Raw genomic sequence first — 15,912 nt, 5'->3', positions numbered from 1 at the left:
CTTCTTATTATAGCAGTATGTAGCATATTGTAGATCTGTTCACACTGTAATCATCACCACGTGCAGCAGGGCTTGTTACAATTTTCTGGGCAAAGACACTTGCAAAGAAATGTGGGGAATGACAACATTGATTAATTCCACTGGATAGAGACAGAGCTGATTACTGGGATATGTCCAGCTTCAAGGGGAGACCAATTAAACTCTGAGAAATGAGGGATGGCAATAGAGGGGAGACAACTGAAGACAGTCATCCAAATGAGTCTCAGCTCTCTGACTGCCAAAAAGTAAATAAAAGGCATGTCTCATTATATAGTAATAAAGCCTCTCTGGCAAAGCTACAACACAGGCACAGGACTAAACAAAGGTGTCATGTTTATATATGTAATTTTTGCACGCACCTGGGAGTCAGGTCCACTCAATGAATCATAGCTAGTGCATAAATGTAAAAACATAGTTTAATGAATGTTTAATATAGCTTTGGTGCATTTTAATGCATTTCTGATTTCAATGGCGGCAGATGGATGGCATGTTCTGGAGACTCAGAGGCGATGCAGCACATGTCTTGGGCTCTGCTGCTATAATTCGGCCTGGTTCTCTGCTTGCACACGTCTCCCTTAGCCCTTGTACTTTCATGGTAGCTTATGATGCCAGATAGCAGTTAAACAGTTGAAAAACTGGCTGCTGTGAGCTTGTTGTGCAGATGGGTGGGGCAAACTAACATGAACAGACCTTTATTCACTTGTAGTCAATGTGTAATGATGAAAAGCGGTCTCCCCCTTTACCCCCAGTCCTTATAAACTCCATTGTCTCAGTGTTTTGCACCATAAGAAAGGGCTGTGAATCATCCAGTGCATCAAAGAATCACAACCATGTTTCATGTTAGGATCTGTCCTTCTAACCCGAAATCCACTGATGATATTCATGCTTTAACAGTGTTTTGATTGCAGTTACTTATTTAGCATGTGCATTTGACCAAAGTGTTAATTTTGGAGTAGTTCATTTAAAGTTTGAGTTGAGTTAAGTGTCCAACCGTGATGGTGATTCTGTCATACACAGGCTTTGAAGCTACACCTTAATGAAATGAGTTTCCGCAATTTAGCTGCACACCATTTACACACCATGTGATTAGGTCCAGCTTTGGTGAATATCCTAAATCAGCATGCTGCCCAATTTATGTCCCACTATCCTGGAAAAGTGACTACTCAAGCTGCTTTCTCTGACCAGGGTGACACCCCTAAACACCGTGCAGAAAAAGCCAAGGACCCTGAGCTAGCAGCCTACCTGGAGAACCGGCAGCATTACCAGATGATCCAGCGGGAGGACCAGGAAACAGCTGTGTGACCCAGCACAGCTTCTCTCCTCATGCCAAATGCTCAGCTTACCTGGGTAGGAAAGAGTTTAAAGGGCAAGGAGGCCAGTCAGGGCAGCCCATCCTGCTTCCTGCACGGTGGCAGCCAGGGACAGGACACTGAGTTTCTTTTGAAGTTTCCTATATTGCACTGCCAAAAAGACTATTGTTGTTGTGTTGTACAAGAATGCACAAAAGAGCTACTTTCCGTTTCTGTTGTGTTGTTGCTTTTTTCACCACAGCATCAGGTCCAAAGAGACTTCGATCATAGAGGGAGTTTTGCACAAATGAGGAACAGAATGTTTGAAGCTTGAATGTGTTGCCGATCTTACTGTTCTCTTGCAATATCTCCTTTGCAATATCAAATCTGCCATCACAAACTGCCTGGTGATAATAACTAATTATACTCGAAGGTGACCAGTCTGTTAGCATTAGATTTTTGACTCATAAGAGAGTTGCTTAGATGTGTTTTTTATGACTGCTGTAGTATCATTTTAAATGTTTTGACTGATTTTTTTTTTTTTAACCAAACCTCAATTTGTTGGTTTAACCTTCATCTGAAATTGACATTTTACATTTAAAGCCTCATATTTCTCTGTATGATTACATTATTTTATTTTGTTCAATGACAAGGACTGAGGAGTATTATCATTGCAGTAGTTGTGTAGGTTTACAGGAGAAGGTTGGGTACTGTACGCTTATTTTAGAAGATATCTGTCAAAGCATTTTTTTCATCCTATAGCTTTGATGCCAATATTTTCAGCTGATTATCTGAACTTCCACTTAGTGCTGGTTAATGGTATACTTGTTATTACATTTTAAATACACAGATATTTATATAAGGCATTGATGTACAAAAATACTATTTTGCGTCTTGTGTTATTATAAAAATGTAAATTTTAGATATAAATATTTTTCAGAAATTGCTAGCTGTTCTCCCATGTTACATATAACTATTATTGTGAAACATTCTTGTGTTAACTTTGCAGTTCCTTTTGCAGTTCTTACCAGAGAAGCGACTAGGAAGATTTAAGCTGTGTGTTAGGCTGTAACCAACTTCTTCAATTTTCTCCCAGTCTACATGGATACCGCTCAGGTCTACGTGGTGAATTCCAAAGGAAGCTGGATAATTGATTCTGACGAAAAAATGTGTTGAGGCTATTTATTTTCTAGACTATTTTTGGCTGTGTATAGAACTGATTGACAGTTAAAATAAGGAACTGTTTAATTTAAGATGATGAAGGCTGTTGAAATGGCCTTAATATCATATATTTTTTTTTTTTTCAGAGTAAATTGAAAAGGCCTTTTGGCACGCAGAAAGACTCTCTTTTGCTGTGTCCCTGAATGCATTGTATGTATATCCACTGTGACAGCTGGTGGCTGCTTTTCTAACAATAATTTGACTGAAATGTGCACAGTGTAAATATACCTACAGTACGTGAATGGCTGACAAACTCCCAGTGTGTTAAGATACCATGTAGGTCATAGTGTTTCAAGCATTGCTACAGTAATTAACTGCTAATTTTTGGATCTGGCCGTCTTTATGCTTGTACAGGGGAAGACATAATAGTCAGTCATCCATTTTAAGCTACTGCTTTTTATACAAAATAAAAACATATGACTAGCTTTTTCAGGTGGAGAAATTGACGTGGAAGAGGTCTTGTCACACATGTGGTCCTAGTTTCTTTTTAATTCTAAATGTTCTTTGTATGTTAATACAACCTTAAATGTTTTTTTTCTTTCTTAAACCTTATGCAAGAGCTTTTATATGTTGTACAGTGTTTCAGGTTCTCACACTAAGAAGACGCCTTAGATTGCAGATTGACTTTAATGTAATATTTTTGCACTGAAGTTAGCTTATTAAAATTGCTTAAGAGAATTAGGTTTACACAGGTGTCATGATATGAAGCAATTTTGACTCCTTCCTAGATGTCTCCTCAAAATGTATTAAGGGTTACACAATAGGAATGTGTCAATTGTCAAATCTGTCCACTTTGCTTTTCCTGGCAATCTTCACATCTTTTTTTTCTCCCGCATGCTGAAATGTGTCCTTCTGAGACACTATTGAGAGGTGATTTAGAGATTTGCTGCCATTTCAGGTCCTTCCAATAGATAAAACTGGTTAGAAGTTAATTTTGTGTGTCATGGAGAGGATGGACAAGGAAAGGATATCTAGTCAAACATATGTGACCCATCACCACAAAATGAGTCTTATGGGTGTATTTCTACCAGTGCGACTTAAGACTCATTTCGTGGTGATGGGTCACATATTTGAAAGACTAGTTTTTAAGACAGCTCATCCTCTACAGCTGGTGAAATTTTTAGTTAATATTAAATCTAAATATTAAGTATTAAATATAAAATATTAAGTCAAAAATACCAAGAAATTGGTTGGGCCTTTTTGAATATCTATATAACCATTTGGACCACTACCTTGGCAAAATTAGTATCCATAATTCCATTCAGTAGGAAATGCTTTAAACATGATCTCTGGGCAGGGATGGACATAACTGGTACACAAGTCCGCATTCACCTTTAAAAACGATACGTGCGATAATCGATTGTTTGTAAAAGCACAAATGCACATAAAATAAGTAGCATTTGCACTTTTACAAATGTGACAAGAGACGTATACTGGTGTATAACTTTCTGTGTGTAAAAAAAGGAAGAAAATAACTCGCATTTTAACCTGTATACCGCAAATGAAGTAGAGTTAGCATATAAAGATTAAAATGCATTATATTTTGTTTTCATATCAGCGCAAATATACATAAAATAAGTATGAATTTTCACTGTTACCATAATCGATTGTCGCACGTATTGTTTTTTAAGGTGAATGCGTACTTGCATTCCAGTTATGTCTATCCCTGTTTATGGGTCATAATATTGCATGTTTTGACTGGCAGATAATATTGTCATATTAGATATACATACTCAGCCAAATGCACGTTCTGGATCTCAGAAGCAGTTTATTTGCTATTGTACCACTTAGTTACAACTGGACCAATATAAAAATGAATCCAGACATGTTCATATTTCTGATGCGGTCCACAGTGTCCTCTTCGTCCCAGCATATATGTGTCTGTTGCCTTCCAGAATCACTTGAGTGTGTAAATGATGGACACAGAAGTGCCATTAAAAGGTGCAGTACTCTTAGATGGCTATAGGGCTATTATAGTAATGGTACATCAATTTGTTGCATTCTTTCCAACCCAGCTGACTATGGTCCCAAGATGGAGACCTTGGAAACACAGGCCAACCCTGCATCTTCTAGGAGGAACTCAAAGTATTTAACCGAGTACCATAACCCTTAATTATTCACTGTACACTCAGGAGTTCTAGCATCCAGTTTTATAAAAATGAAAATAACATGGTATTTCTAAATATTCATTCACTTAATGAAGGTTCAGTAAGCCATTATTATTTATTATTATTACTATAATTATTATTATTATTACACACCTACGTTTGCAAGGTTCATTCCATGCACTTTACGATGCTGATCTGATTGGCCATCTTTTTGTATTTACTTCAGAAATATAAGTTTTATATAATGTATATTCTATGGAGACAGTTCTGCTTTGATTTTTAAGCTATTTCTAGTTCCTGTATCAACAACATTCTTTTTTTCAATATTTACCTGGGTTTGGATAAAGTTATACCCCAGTGTACATAGTCCAGGGATCAGCTTGTTTTAGCATGCATAATTTAGCCCAGGGATCCTACTAACTCAGCGTTTCTCAAACTTATTTATCCTGGGGACCAGTCATTTCAGGTTTGGGGGCTGCAGGGCCCTGCATAAAGACCATCCCCAAATCCCCCCCCCCCTCCCCCCCCTGCGCGGTTGCATATCCGCATAGATAAATAGTTATAGATAGATAGGCTCCGCGGACCGGCAGGAACCCTCTCACGGACCAGCACTAGACCACGGCTCATAGTTTGAGAAATGCTGTACTAACTGATATATTCAGTGTTATAGCTTAAGAGCCTGGTAACTAGTACCTTGATGGTTATAAAAATCATCATGAAAAACATGGACCCACTTTGGTTGTAGATATCATCACAGTCAGCTCAGTACACTCAGCTGGGACTGAAGCGAAAACCAAAAAAAAAAATACACACAAAAACATTTTGTGAAAATAATATGAAAAAAAAATATGCCTTGAGTTACAGACTAGAATATTTGGCTATTTTTTGTTTTATTCTAAGTTATGAACAATTCTGTCATTTAATTGCCACGTTTTATTATGTCCATATACAGTAATGTGTTAATTACCAGAAATATCCATTTACTTCTTTAGATGGCATAGAAAGATAGACAAATTTCTCAAAGCATCCAAAGATTATTTCTTTAAATGACGTACCCTGTTTGAAATAAAAAAAAAGAAAATGAAAGTTTTATGTATGCTGTTGCTGGCTGTAATTAGTGTCGCTACTGAACTACACAAGGAGAAACACTTATTTATTAATTAAAAGACAACTTAGACGTCAGTGCAACCTTACTGCAGAGGTACAGATTTTCAGCAAAACATTTAAAATATTCAAGCAGCTTTGCTCCATTTCACAAGATGTGCTTGATATGACTACAGTGAGACAGCAAGCAGGTGTGTTTTGTGCTTTTTCAAATGTTTATTCATTTACTGAATGTGTTAGGCAAACTGTTTACTGCCTTAGTTTATAAATTGGTGAGTTATGTTTTCTGAGCTTTATTTGAGTTGCAGTGCAATTCAAGGTTAAAATGCAACATATATCTACAGAGCATTTCAAAACATTGGTTAACTATAGTGCATTATACAGAACCTTTAATATTAAAGATTTAATTTTGTACTTACAGTCAACAAGAAAGAACAAACAAGTGTGAATTGTAAACTATAGACTTGTATGTTTGTTATGTGGGTTGATTTTAATGTCTGCTTGAAAACAATAAACCTTTTAAAGAAGTTTAGGCTCCACGTAATATTTTTTACCCATGTTACTGCTCTGAATTTCTTTGCAATTCATGATGTGTGGCATGATGTGTGGGTTTGTGACATGAAAGAACATTTATATTGGCAAGTAAGTTACCTAAAAGTCACCATTTGATGTTAGCTATGGATGGATGTCAAAGCAATTTGTAATCTATCTTCTGTAAGCCACACGAAGGTGCTTCATTTATCCATTTAAAAGAATAATTAAATGAATCAGGAAATTTCATGTTAGTTATTTTTACTATTTTGCCTATATGTAACAGTAATGTTTTTAGGAACGGTATAAATCACAGCCCAGGGAGTGGGTGTTCTTCCAATTTATGTGTGTTAGTGTAGTGAGAGCAGAGTCAGGGGTATGTTTATAAAGGTTTTATGTAGAATGATCTGGTTGTTGGGACCAAGGTTGGGTGCTGGTGGACATGCATATACCTACCCACCTTCTTCGCAGCAACAGCCACTGAGTGAAAGGACTCTACCTTGAGGCTGCCGACTGAGATATGGCGAAGAGATATCAGGCCAGCTTTCAGCTAACCAAACAGTAACCAAAAGAACAAGTCCTAAGCCTAGAAACAGTTTAAGCAGTACTGTACAGTAATGAACAGAACCAACCCTAACACTAGAAGCAGTGTGAGCAGTACAGTTCAGTAATGAACAAAATCAGCCCTAAGACTAGAAGCAGTATCAGTGATACAGTAACAAATAGAACCTGCCCTAAGCCTAAAAGCAGTATGAACAGGACTGCACAGTAATGAACAGCACCATCCCTAAGCCTAGAAGCAGTATGAGCAGTACAGTAATGACCAGAACCACCCCTAAGCCTAAAAGCAGTATAAGTAGTACTGCACAGTAATGAACAAACCAGCCCTAAAACTAGAAGCAGCATGAGCAGTACAGTAATGAACAGAACCACCCCTAAGCCTAAAAGCAGTATAAGTAGTACTGCACAGTAATGAACAGAACCAGCCCTAAGACTAGAAGCAGTATGAGTGATACAGTAACAAACAGATCTAGCCCTAAGCCTAGAAGCGGTATGAGGAATGTTCAGTTCAGCAACCCTGAAATCTGACAGAAACGGGAATAAATAATGTCAGTGTCACCATTCTTACATTTCAACCCCAGGGTCTCTGCCGTCTATATTGCATTAGGTGGACAACATATACTGGTTTTAAAAAGAGTCTTATCAGCCAACAGGCTTTATTTTCAAAAATCATCTTCCTCCTTTATGTGATTGGCTTTCTTCAACACCCAAGAGTTCTTTACTGTCAACACATCCATATATAAGAGCACATTGCATTGAAATAGCATTTCCCTTGGGCCTCTGATGCTGCTACACATTAATACAAATGCAATAAATAAATGGATAACATCCACAACAAAATACAATGCAATACAATAAATACAATATATATTATCAATCCTGTTCAAGACTATGATTATCTTGCATGTGCATGTGTGCATTGTAGTGCAAATGTGCAGTGTAGTGGTGGTCCAATCCTAGGCTGCAGAAGCTAGCTCTAGGGAAATGGAATGTCACCTCTCTGGTGTGGAAGGAGCCTGAACTGGTGTGCGTGGTTGTAAGGTTCCGACGATAGAGTCGGGCTAACTTCCACACACAGCTTGGACTCTGGAACCAGTCTCCTTGAGTGGGGTTGGACCCTCTTCCACTCTGGAGTTGCTCACGGGGAGAGACCTCGAGCAGGGATGGGCATACTTATTGCCCCCTTGCTGGGCGCCTGTACATTGGGGTTTACCGCGGTGGACGAGAGGGTAGCTTCCCTTTGCCTTCAGGTGGGAGGACATGTCCTGACTGTTGTTTGCGCTTATGCGCCAAATGGCAGTTCAGAATACGCACCCTTTTTGGAGTCCTTGGAAGGGGTGTTGGAGAGCGCTCCTCCTGGGGACTCTCTTGTTATGCTGGGGGACTTCAATGCTCACGTGTGCAATGACAGTGAGACCTGGAGGGGCGTGATTGGGAGGAATGGCCCCCCCACCGTTCTGAACCCGAGTGGTGTTCTGTTATTGGACTTCTGTGCTCGTCACGGGTTGTCCATAATCCAAACACCATGTTCAAGCATAAGGGTGTCCATATGTGCACTTGGTACCAGGACACCTTAGGCCACAGTTCAATCATTGACTTTGTGGTCGTGTCATCAGACTTGCGGCCGAATGTATTGGACACTCGGGTGAGGACAGGGGCGGAGTTGTCAACCGATAACCACCTGGTGGTGGGTTGGCTCCGCTGGTGAGGGAGGGAAATGGTCAGACCTGGCAGACCCAAGCATATAGTGCGGGTCTGCTGGGAATGTCTGGCGGAATCCCCTGTAAGAAGGAGCTTCAACTCCTACCTCTGGCAGAACTTTGCGCATGTCCTCGGGGAAGGCGGGGGGTAGTGAGTCCGAATGGGCCATGTTCCACGCTTCCCTTGTGGAGGCAGCTGATCGGAGCTGTGACTGTAAGGTGGTCGGTGTTTGTCGCGGTAGCAATCCCCAAACCCGCTGGTGGACACTGGCGGTGAGGGATGCCGTCAAGCTGAACAAGGAGTCCTATCGGGCCTTTTTGGCCTGTGGGACTCTAGAGGCAGGTGATGAGGACCAGTGGGCCAAGCAGAACGTGGCTTCAGCGGTCACTGAGACAAAAACTCGGGTATGGGAGGAGTTTGGCGAGGCCATGGAGAATGACTTCCGGACGGCTTCGAGGAGATTCTGCTCAACCATGCCACGGCTCAGACCGGGAAAGCGGTGCAGCATAAACACTGTTTATAGTGGGGATGGTGCGCTGCTGACCTCAGCCCGGGACGTTCTGGGTCGGTGGAAGGAATTCTTTGAAGACCTCATCAATCCTACCAACACGCCTTCCAATGAGGAAGCAGAGTCTGGGGACTTAGGGATGGACTCACCTATCTCTGGGGTGGAGGTCGCTGAGATGGTCAAAAATCTCCTCAGTGGCCGGGCCCAAGGGGTGGATGAGATCCACCCAGAGTTCCTCAAGGCTCTGGAGGCTGCAGGGCTTGTCCTAGTTGACATGCATCTGCGGCATCGCGTGGACATCGGGGGCGGTGCCTCTGGATTGGCAGACCGGGGTGGTGGTCCCCCTCTTCAAGAAAGTGGACCGGGGAGTGTGTTCCAACTATAGAGGGATCACACTCCTCAGCCTCCTTGGTAAGGTCTTTTTGGGGGTGCTGGAGAGGAGGGTCTGTCAGATAGTCGAACCACGGAAGAAGCAGTGTGGTTTTTGCCCTGGTCATGTCACAGTGGACCAGCTCTATACTCTAAGCAGGGTCTTGGAGGATGCGTGGGAGTTTGCCCAACCAGTCTACATGTGCTTTCTGGACTTGGAAAAGGCATGCGGCCCTTGGGGAGTATTGTGGGGAGTGCTCCAGGAGTATGGGGTGCCGGGCTACCTATAAGAGCTGTTCGGTCACATGTGTGCGGAGTTTGCATGTTCTCCCCATGTTGTCATGGGGTTTCCTCCGGGTACTCCGGTTTCCACTCACAGTCCAAAAATATGCTGAGGCTAATTGGAGTTGCTAAAATTGCCCGTAGGTGTGCATTTGTGAGTGAATGGTGTGTGAGTGTGTCCTGCGATGGGCTGGCCCCCCATCCTGGGTTGTTCCCTGCCTCATGCCCATTGCTTCCGGGATAGGCTCCGGACCCCCCGCGACCCAGTAGGATAAGCAGTTTGGAAAATGGATGGATGGATGGATGGATGGAAGTCTCCCTGTAATGAAAATGGTGGAATTACTCAGGCATAATGTCTTTCGTAACATATGACCTGGTCACTAAGCAATTGTACACATTGATTAGAATAAGAAGCCACAATTCCAAATGGTTTGCGGAGGTCATATTCATTTTGGGTAAGGCAAATATGAAATGCATAGTACACAACAGCTATGCAATTCTAAGGACACTGAAATTTGCCTGGCCGAGATTTAGGCTTTTAGGTTACCTAGCTGAAAACACGGCAGTCTGGGCCAGGCTAATTTCAGTGTTTCATTACAACTGCATACCTATATAAATAGTTGCGCTACCGCTTAAAAATTTCATTCATATTTTATTTAGTATTTTCAACTATACATTGTGCAGCACCTGCCACTGGCAGCACTCCCCTCTAAGGAAGCTGGGAATAACTAAAGCCAGGAGTGTCAAACTCCAGTGCCGAAGGGCCGGAGCCCTGCACAATTTTTGGTTTACCCTCATTTAACACACCTGATTCTGGTCCTTGTGCTAATTACCACACAGCTCTTGAGCTGAATAATTTGTAGTGGAACAGGGAAAGAACTAAGCTACACAGGGCTCCTGCCCTCCAGGACTGGAGTTTGACACCCTTGACCTAAACCATGAAATGAGACACTATGAACTGGCAACTAAATGAATTGGCAGTTGCAAATAATTAGTTAATTTAGGCCACGTGTGACTTTGCCATTAGTTCGGACAATATGGTCGACCATGCTCAAAGAACACAAGGACAACAGAATCTGCAAATGTTCTGAGAAAGAGCAGCAGTGGTCCATAGCTCCACCCACTGCCCACTCCAATTAACATATATGTGCATGTTGTGAACTTGAAAATGAAAAAGCAAGTAGGAAATGAAAAGTCAATCTGGAAAATGAAAACACTGAAAGGTTTAATTTAAAATTATTTCTACATCCGAGATAAAAGAGTGAAAAATTAAAATGCAAATGGTGTTTTCATTTTAATTTTCATTTTGGCAGGATTTGCACAGACATTGAAAACTAAATGGCAAAGTGGAGATTGTATTTATATTTTATCATTTTCATTTCATGCACGGTTTGTATTCCCTGTTCGTCATTCTTCCCCTGGCCCTGATGCTCATCTTCACAGAAGCTGGCAAAGGAAAGAAATGTATATTATGATGGCTGATTGGCATACCACTGTTCTTTTAACTCGCCTAGTCTGGTATGCTGAGTAATCGCCACAGGCTGCATTTGGCTTGGGACTCCCCATATTTGTTGGAGGTGGTCCTCAGCTGTTCCGTATCTGTACCCACAGGGCAGAAGGGAGCTTCTGAATGCGCAGAATGGCAGTATGGAAGCTGTGAGCCCAACACTGGTGACTGTGGGGTGGGTGTGCGAGAGGGCACCTGCAACCTCCAGGTCAAGAAGCTCAAATGCCATGTGCCCTGTGGATGGAGGAAGAACTTTGGTGGTAAGGGGACTGACAGCAGCTAAACTGAGATTTTTATTTCCATTTTGTTTGTTATTTGTCAAAGTGATTGTATTGCTGAAAACTAGCCTAGCCAGCTAAACTGAACAGCCATAGTGCATGGGGCTTTCGTGCTGAGCTGCTCTTGTGCAATGTTTTTGTTGAGAAATATTAATCACTTTCATGAATACTTTTGCAATACCCTACACTACATTTAAACACAGTGGTAACACTTTACTTAAAGCAGTCACATTTTATTTCTGAATGCATTACCGTCAGGATCGCTGGGTAGATGGGCAGGCAGGCAGCGGGTACGGATGAGGCAGACAGGCGGGGATGAGGGAATCAGGTTTATTTGAGAAAAACAGGATACGGGGAAGACATAGCAGATGGCAATAATGACAAGTCTGGGGAATACGGACTCAGCTGGGCACAATCGGGTAAGCACATGTGGATGATCAGGGGGCGTGGCACACACGAGTATTGGACGAGCTGGGCGTGACAAAACCCCCCCCAAAGGTGTGCATTCCAGGTGCGCCTCAGGGGAGGCGACAGACGAGACAAGACCGGGGACACGGGACCTGGAAGACAAGAGCAAGACCATTAATGATTGACCATAAACAGAATGGAAACACAGAACTGACAGAGGGGCAACAGCCAAGCCAACACCTGACAAAGGACAAGGAATGCCGACAGGCAGACAAGAAAAGGAGACACAGAGGTAACAGAAAATGGAGGGACGAAAGGGCCAGGAGTAAACGGAGGCACAGAGAGACAAGGAGCAGAGACAGGAAGAACAGAGGGATGAGGAGGAAACAGAGGAGGCCAGACGGGAAAGGCCGGGTGAAAAAAGGGAGCCCGAGGGAGCCACAGTGGGCAACAGGTGGCACCCGAGAGGCTGGAGCAGGAGGGGACCTCGCAGGGGATGAGGAGGCAGGGCGAGGGACAGGCGGAGGAGGCAAGGAGGAAGTCGGAGGGGGCACCAGGGGAGGCAAGGAGGAAGCCGGAGGGGATACCAACAAAGGCAAGGAGGGAGGGAAGCCGCAGAAGGCGATGCCGTAGCCACAGCATGTAAAGGCGACGTACACCGACGCGCCGGAGTGAGGGGACCCGCAGGCGACCGAGGAGGCAACGGAGGCATGACCGAGGCTGGGCGACAAGGTGTCAGACGGGGACCCACAGGCGACCACCGAATTGGAGCCCCAGGACCCGCAGGCACCCCCAAGCCCCAGCCAAGGTGAGTGAGGGCGAGCCAGGTGGCAGGACGAGCGGGACCCTGGCTCTGCGCCTGTGTCCTCTCCCCTTTCGGGACACTGAAAGGCTGGATTCTGCCGGGGTCAACCTCACCGGGGTGAGGGCAGAGAAGTCATTAGGGAGGTCCCCGAGGGGTCCTACTCAAGCTTCTCCTCTCTCTCCATCAAGCGAGGCACAGTAGGAGCCTGGGACAAAGCAGAAGGCAGCACCTTGGGCGGCAAAGCAAGCGGAGGCGCAGCGAGCATAGTAGGGATCGCGGGTGGCGCCGTGACCTCAGGCAGCGCCGTAGCAGGGGCCACGGGCATAGCTGGGACCTCAGGTGTGGACGGAGCTGTAACTGCAGCAGGAAGCTCAGGCGGTGCAGAAGCTGCAGCAAGGAGCTCAGGCGATGCTGGGAGCTGAGCAGAGGCGGGACCGTGGCAGGTGCCTTGGGTGAAGCAGGAGGCGGGGCCGTGGCAGGCCCATTGGGTGGAGCAGGAACCGCCGAGTCAGGACCAGCAGGGGGCGTCGCAGAAATGGAAACCTCCTGGGGCCTCTCATGCCGTCGGGTCCTCTATCACCCTCCAGAAGAGACCCTGGAGGGTGAAATACGTCCCAGCTAGGGACGTTGAGGCGGGCACTTGTGGAAACCGGTCTGGGATCTCAGGAAAAGGCTGGACAGGAACCGGCTGGTCAGGAACAGGTAGATCAGGCGAAAAAATCAGGTCGGCGTTATTAGAGTGGGCACTGCCCCTTTAAGAGCCCTGGGGATCCGGGGAATATCGTCCCATACGGCTCTAGTCCCCCTATTCACCAGCCTTACTGGCTTTTGGACCAGGAGGGGTTCCTCCGGATACTCAGCAGGGATCAAAGCAGCGGAGAGAGAGCAGGCCCCCAGGAAGATCGTTGGCTCCTTTTCCGGTCGACTTTCTCCGTCTCCGCCGTGTGGCTGTCATTAGAGGCAGTGGGTCGGCAACCTCCTCCCTCAGCAGCGGGTCCAGGTGGCTCCGCCTCTCTGTGATCCTGTCCCACGGCCGCTGGAGATTTTCGTGTACCTCCTGGATAGAGTACATTCCCGGGTAGTGGCACCTCGCGCAGGAGGGTACTGCTCAGACTGGCTAACCTTAACGCCACGGGATCCTCCTGGACCTCAGGCTGATGGAGCCAGTATACTGCCTCCTGAAGAAGACTGAGGCGTTGCTCCTTGTTTCCCAGAGGTGCTTCTCTTGGGAGACTTGTCATTCTTTCAGGATTGACGAGGCAGGCAGGGGGGGATGAGGGAAACGGGTTTATTTAAGGAAAACAGGATACGGAGAAGACAGGGCAGATGGCGAAGTCTGGGGAATACGGACTCAGACACGGACTACATGCACAGACTGATATAAAAACAGCTGGGCACAATCGGGGAAGAACACGTAGATGATCAGGGGGCGTGGCACACATGAGGATCGAACGAGCTGGGCGTGACAATTATAGCGTATTATGAAGGTATCTGTAATGCAGTTACATGTACATGGGTACTTTAAGTAAAGTGTTACCAAAGCAGTTGATTTGAATATTCCTGTAATCTTAAACAAGAAGTACAAATTCACATGCCTGAGTTTGCAGACAGGCAGGGACAATAACCTGTTTATATGCTGGTCTTCATAATAATGCAGTTGGCTAATGAACCGTTGTGCGTTTCCTGTCTGGCACTGGAGCATCTTTTAGACTAAAAGCAGCTGAGTGATTGGTGTAGGTGTCTCCTGTGTTTCCACATCATTATCATTCATGCAGCACAAAGTAAACAAATTGTAGGAAACTCATCATCTTTGTAGAGTCTCTCATTACTCTCTCCTGGTTACTTGCAACCCACAGCTGACTGCAAGTACAAGTTTGGGAGCTGGTGACCCCACTACCGGGACCAAGTATCGGGTTGGCACCTTGAAGAAAGTCTTGCACAATGCAGAGTGCCTGGCAACCCGGGAGGTGTCCAAACCCTGCCACTCAGCAAATGGCAAAGCCAAGACGAAGGTCAATGGTTGGCTGTACCAAGTCTGATTTGCTCTTTTTCTCTAAAAATGAATAGTTGCTGCTTTAGCAAAGTAATTTCTTTGTATTTCCAGAGAGTTCCATAACTGTTGCAAGAAAAAAAAAAAAAAGTTACTTTACAGGTTAAAACTACATTTGTCAGGCCAATGCAACGCATTGCATGTCATGTCAGTCATGTCACACAGTTTTTTACTTTCATTTTTATTTTACATCCAAATCCCTTTGTGTTCTTTTAATCTGGTGCTTTCTTGGAGGAGATGATGAACCTTCATTCTTTTTGTTACAGGAAAGAAAGGAAAAGGGAAGGAGAACTGAAGAGGCTCAGGGTCACGGTGGTGTAAGTGACACTATGCTTTTTCTAGACTCCTCCCACTGTTCTTTTGCACTACCACGACCGGCTTCCATCTCTCAGACTACAAAAGGGGTTGGAAAAAAGCACAGAGATCTTGGTAAGGCTTTTATAAAGGAATTGTTTTAAATGTATTTTAGTGGCTCTGCTCATTCCTCTTTCAGCGTCTTTCTAGGTGTGACCAACTAAAGATGAACTGCAACCAACGTTTTACTGAACCATATCGGGGGCCCTTAGAGTCTGAAAAATCGAGGCATTTACAGCACTTAATGCACACACCACCATCTGCTTGTACCACCTTTCTTTTTGATAAAAGCTATTGTTAATGCTACTGACAATTTAAAATTTGCCTGTTTCACTTGGATCCAATCAACTGCAGCGAAAGGAAATTTGACTTGGATGTGAAATTTCTGCATGAAAAACTGGGTTTCAATGTTCAATTGAATTTTTTTTTGTGGGAAACCTTAGTCACAAATTGTGCCTATTGACATGTAGGTTTTGTTTCATTTACATTGCCATACACACCAGCATGACTAAACTGTTAGCTTTACTGCTTTCAATAAATTTTCAATGTTTTGTCAAAATAAAATTTGTATATTGTGCTATTTTAGACATGCTGCTGTCCATCATATTGTGAAATGGACATGTAGTTGTTGAGTTTGTCCCCTTAAATCAAATGTTAAGAGCTTCTGCCAAATGTAGCGTAGCATAATTTTCTTTGCAATTCACATGGAAAAGACAATTGTTTTATTTGTTTTATTTAATCATATACTCTGTACTCTGTCCTTTCACATGCATGTTTTCATGAATTAAGAAGTAGGT

General features: G+C 43.9%; 1 protein-coding gene and 1 pseudogene across 8 annotated transcripts in view; both read left to right on the top strand.

Moving 5' to 3' along the window:
• Positions 1-6,288, top strand: part of LOC125706396 (diacylglycerol kinase zeta-like) — a 140,694-nt gene extending 134,406 nt beyond the window's left edge. For all 8 annotated transcript variants that reach the window (XM_048973077.1, XM_048973079.1, XM_048973078.1 and 5 more), the window contains one exon: positions 1,225-6,288. In XM_048973077.1, the coding sequence (XP_048829034.1) occupies positions 1,225-1,341 (117 nt within the window). In that variant the 3' untranslated portion in view covers positions 1,342-6,288. The remainder of the gene's footprint in view (positions 1-1,224) is intronic.
• A 4,807-nt stretch (positions 6,289-11,095) lies between these two features.
• Positions 11,096-15,056, top strand: LOC125706425 (midkine-B-like; annotated as a pseudogene).
• The last annotated feature ends 856 nt before the right edge of the window (positions 15,057-15,912 follow it).

This window comes from Brienomyrus brachyistius, chromosome 13, assembly GCF_023856365.1.
Source record: "Brienomyrus brachyistius isolate T26 chromosome 13, BBRACH_0.4, whole genome shotgun sequence".
Taxonomy (NCBI): Eukaryota; Metazoa; Chordata; class Actinopteri; order Osteoglossiformes; family Mormyridae; genus Brienomyrus; species Brienomyrus brachyistius.
This window is presented reverse-complemented; position numbering and strand designations above follow the sequence as displayed.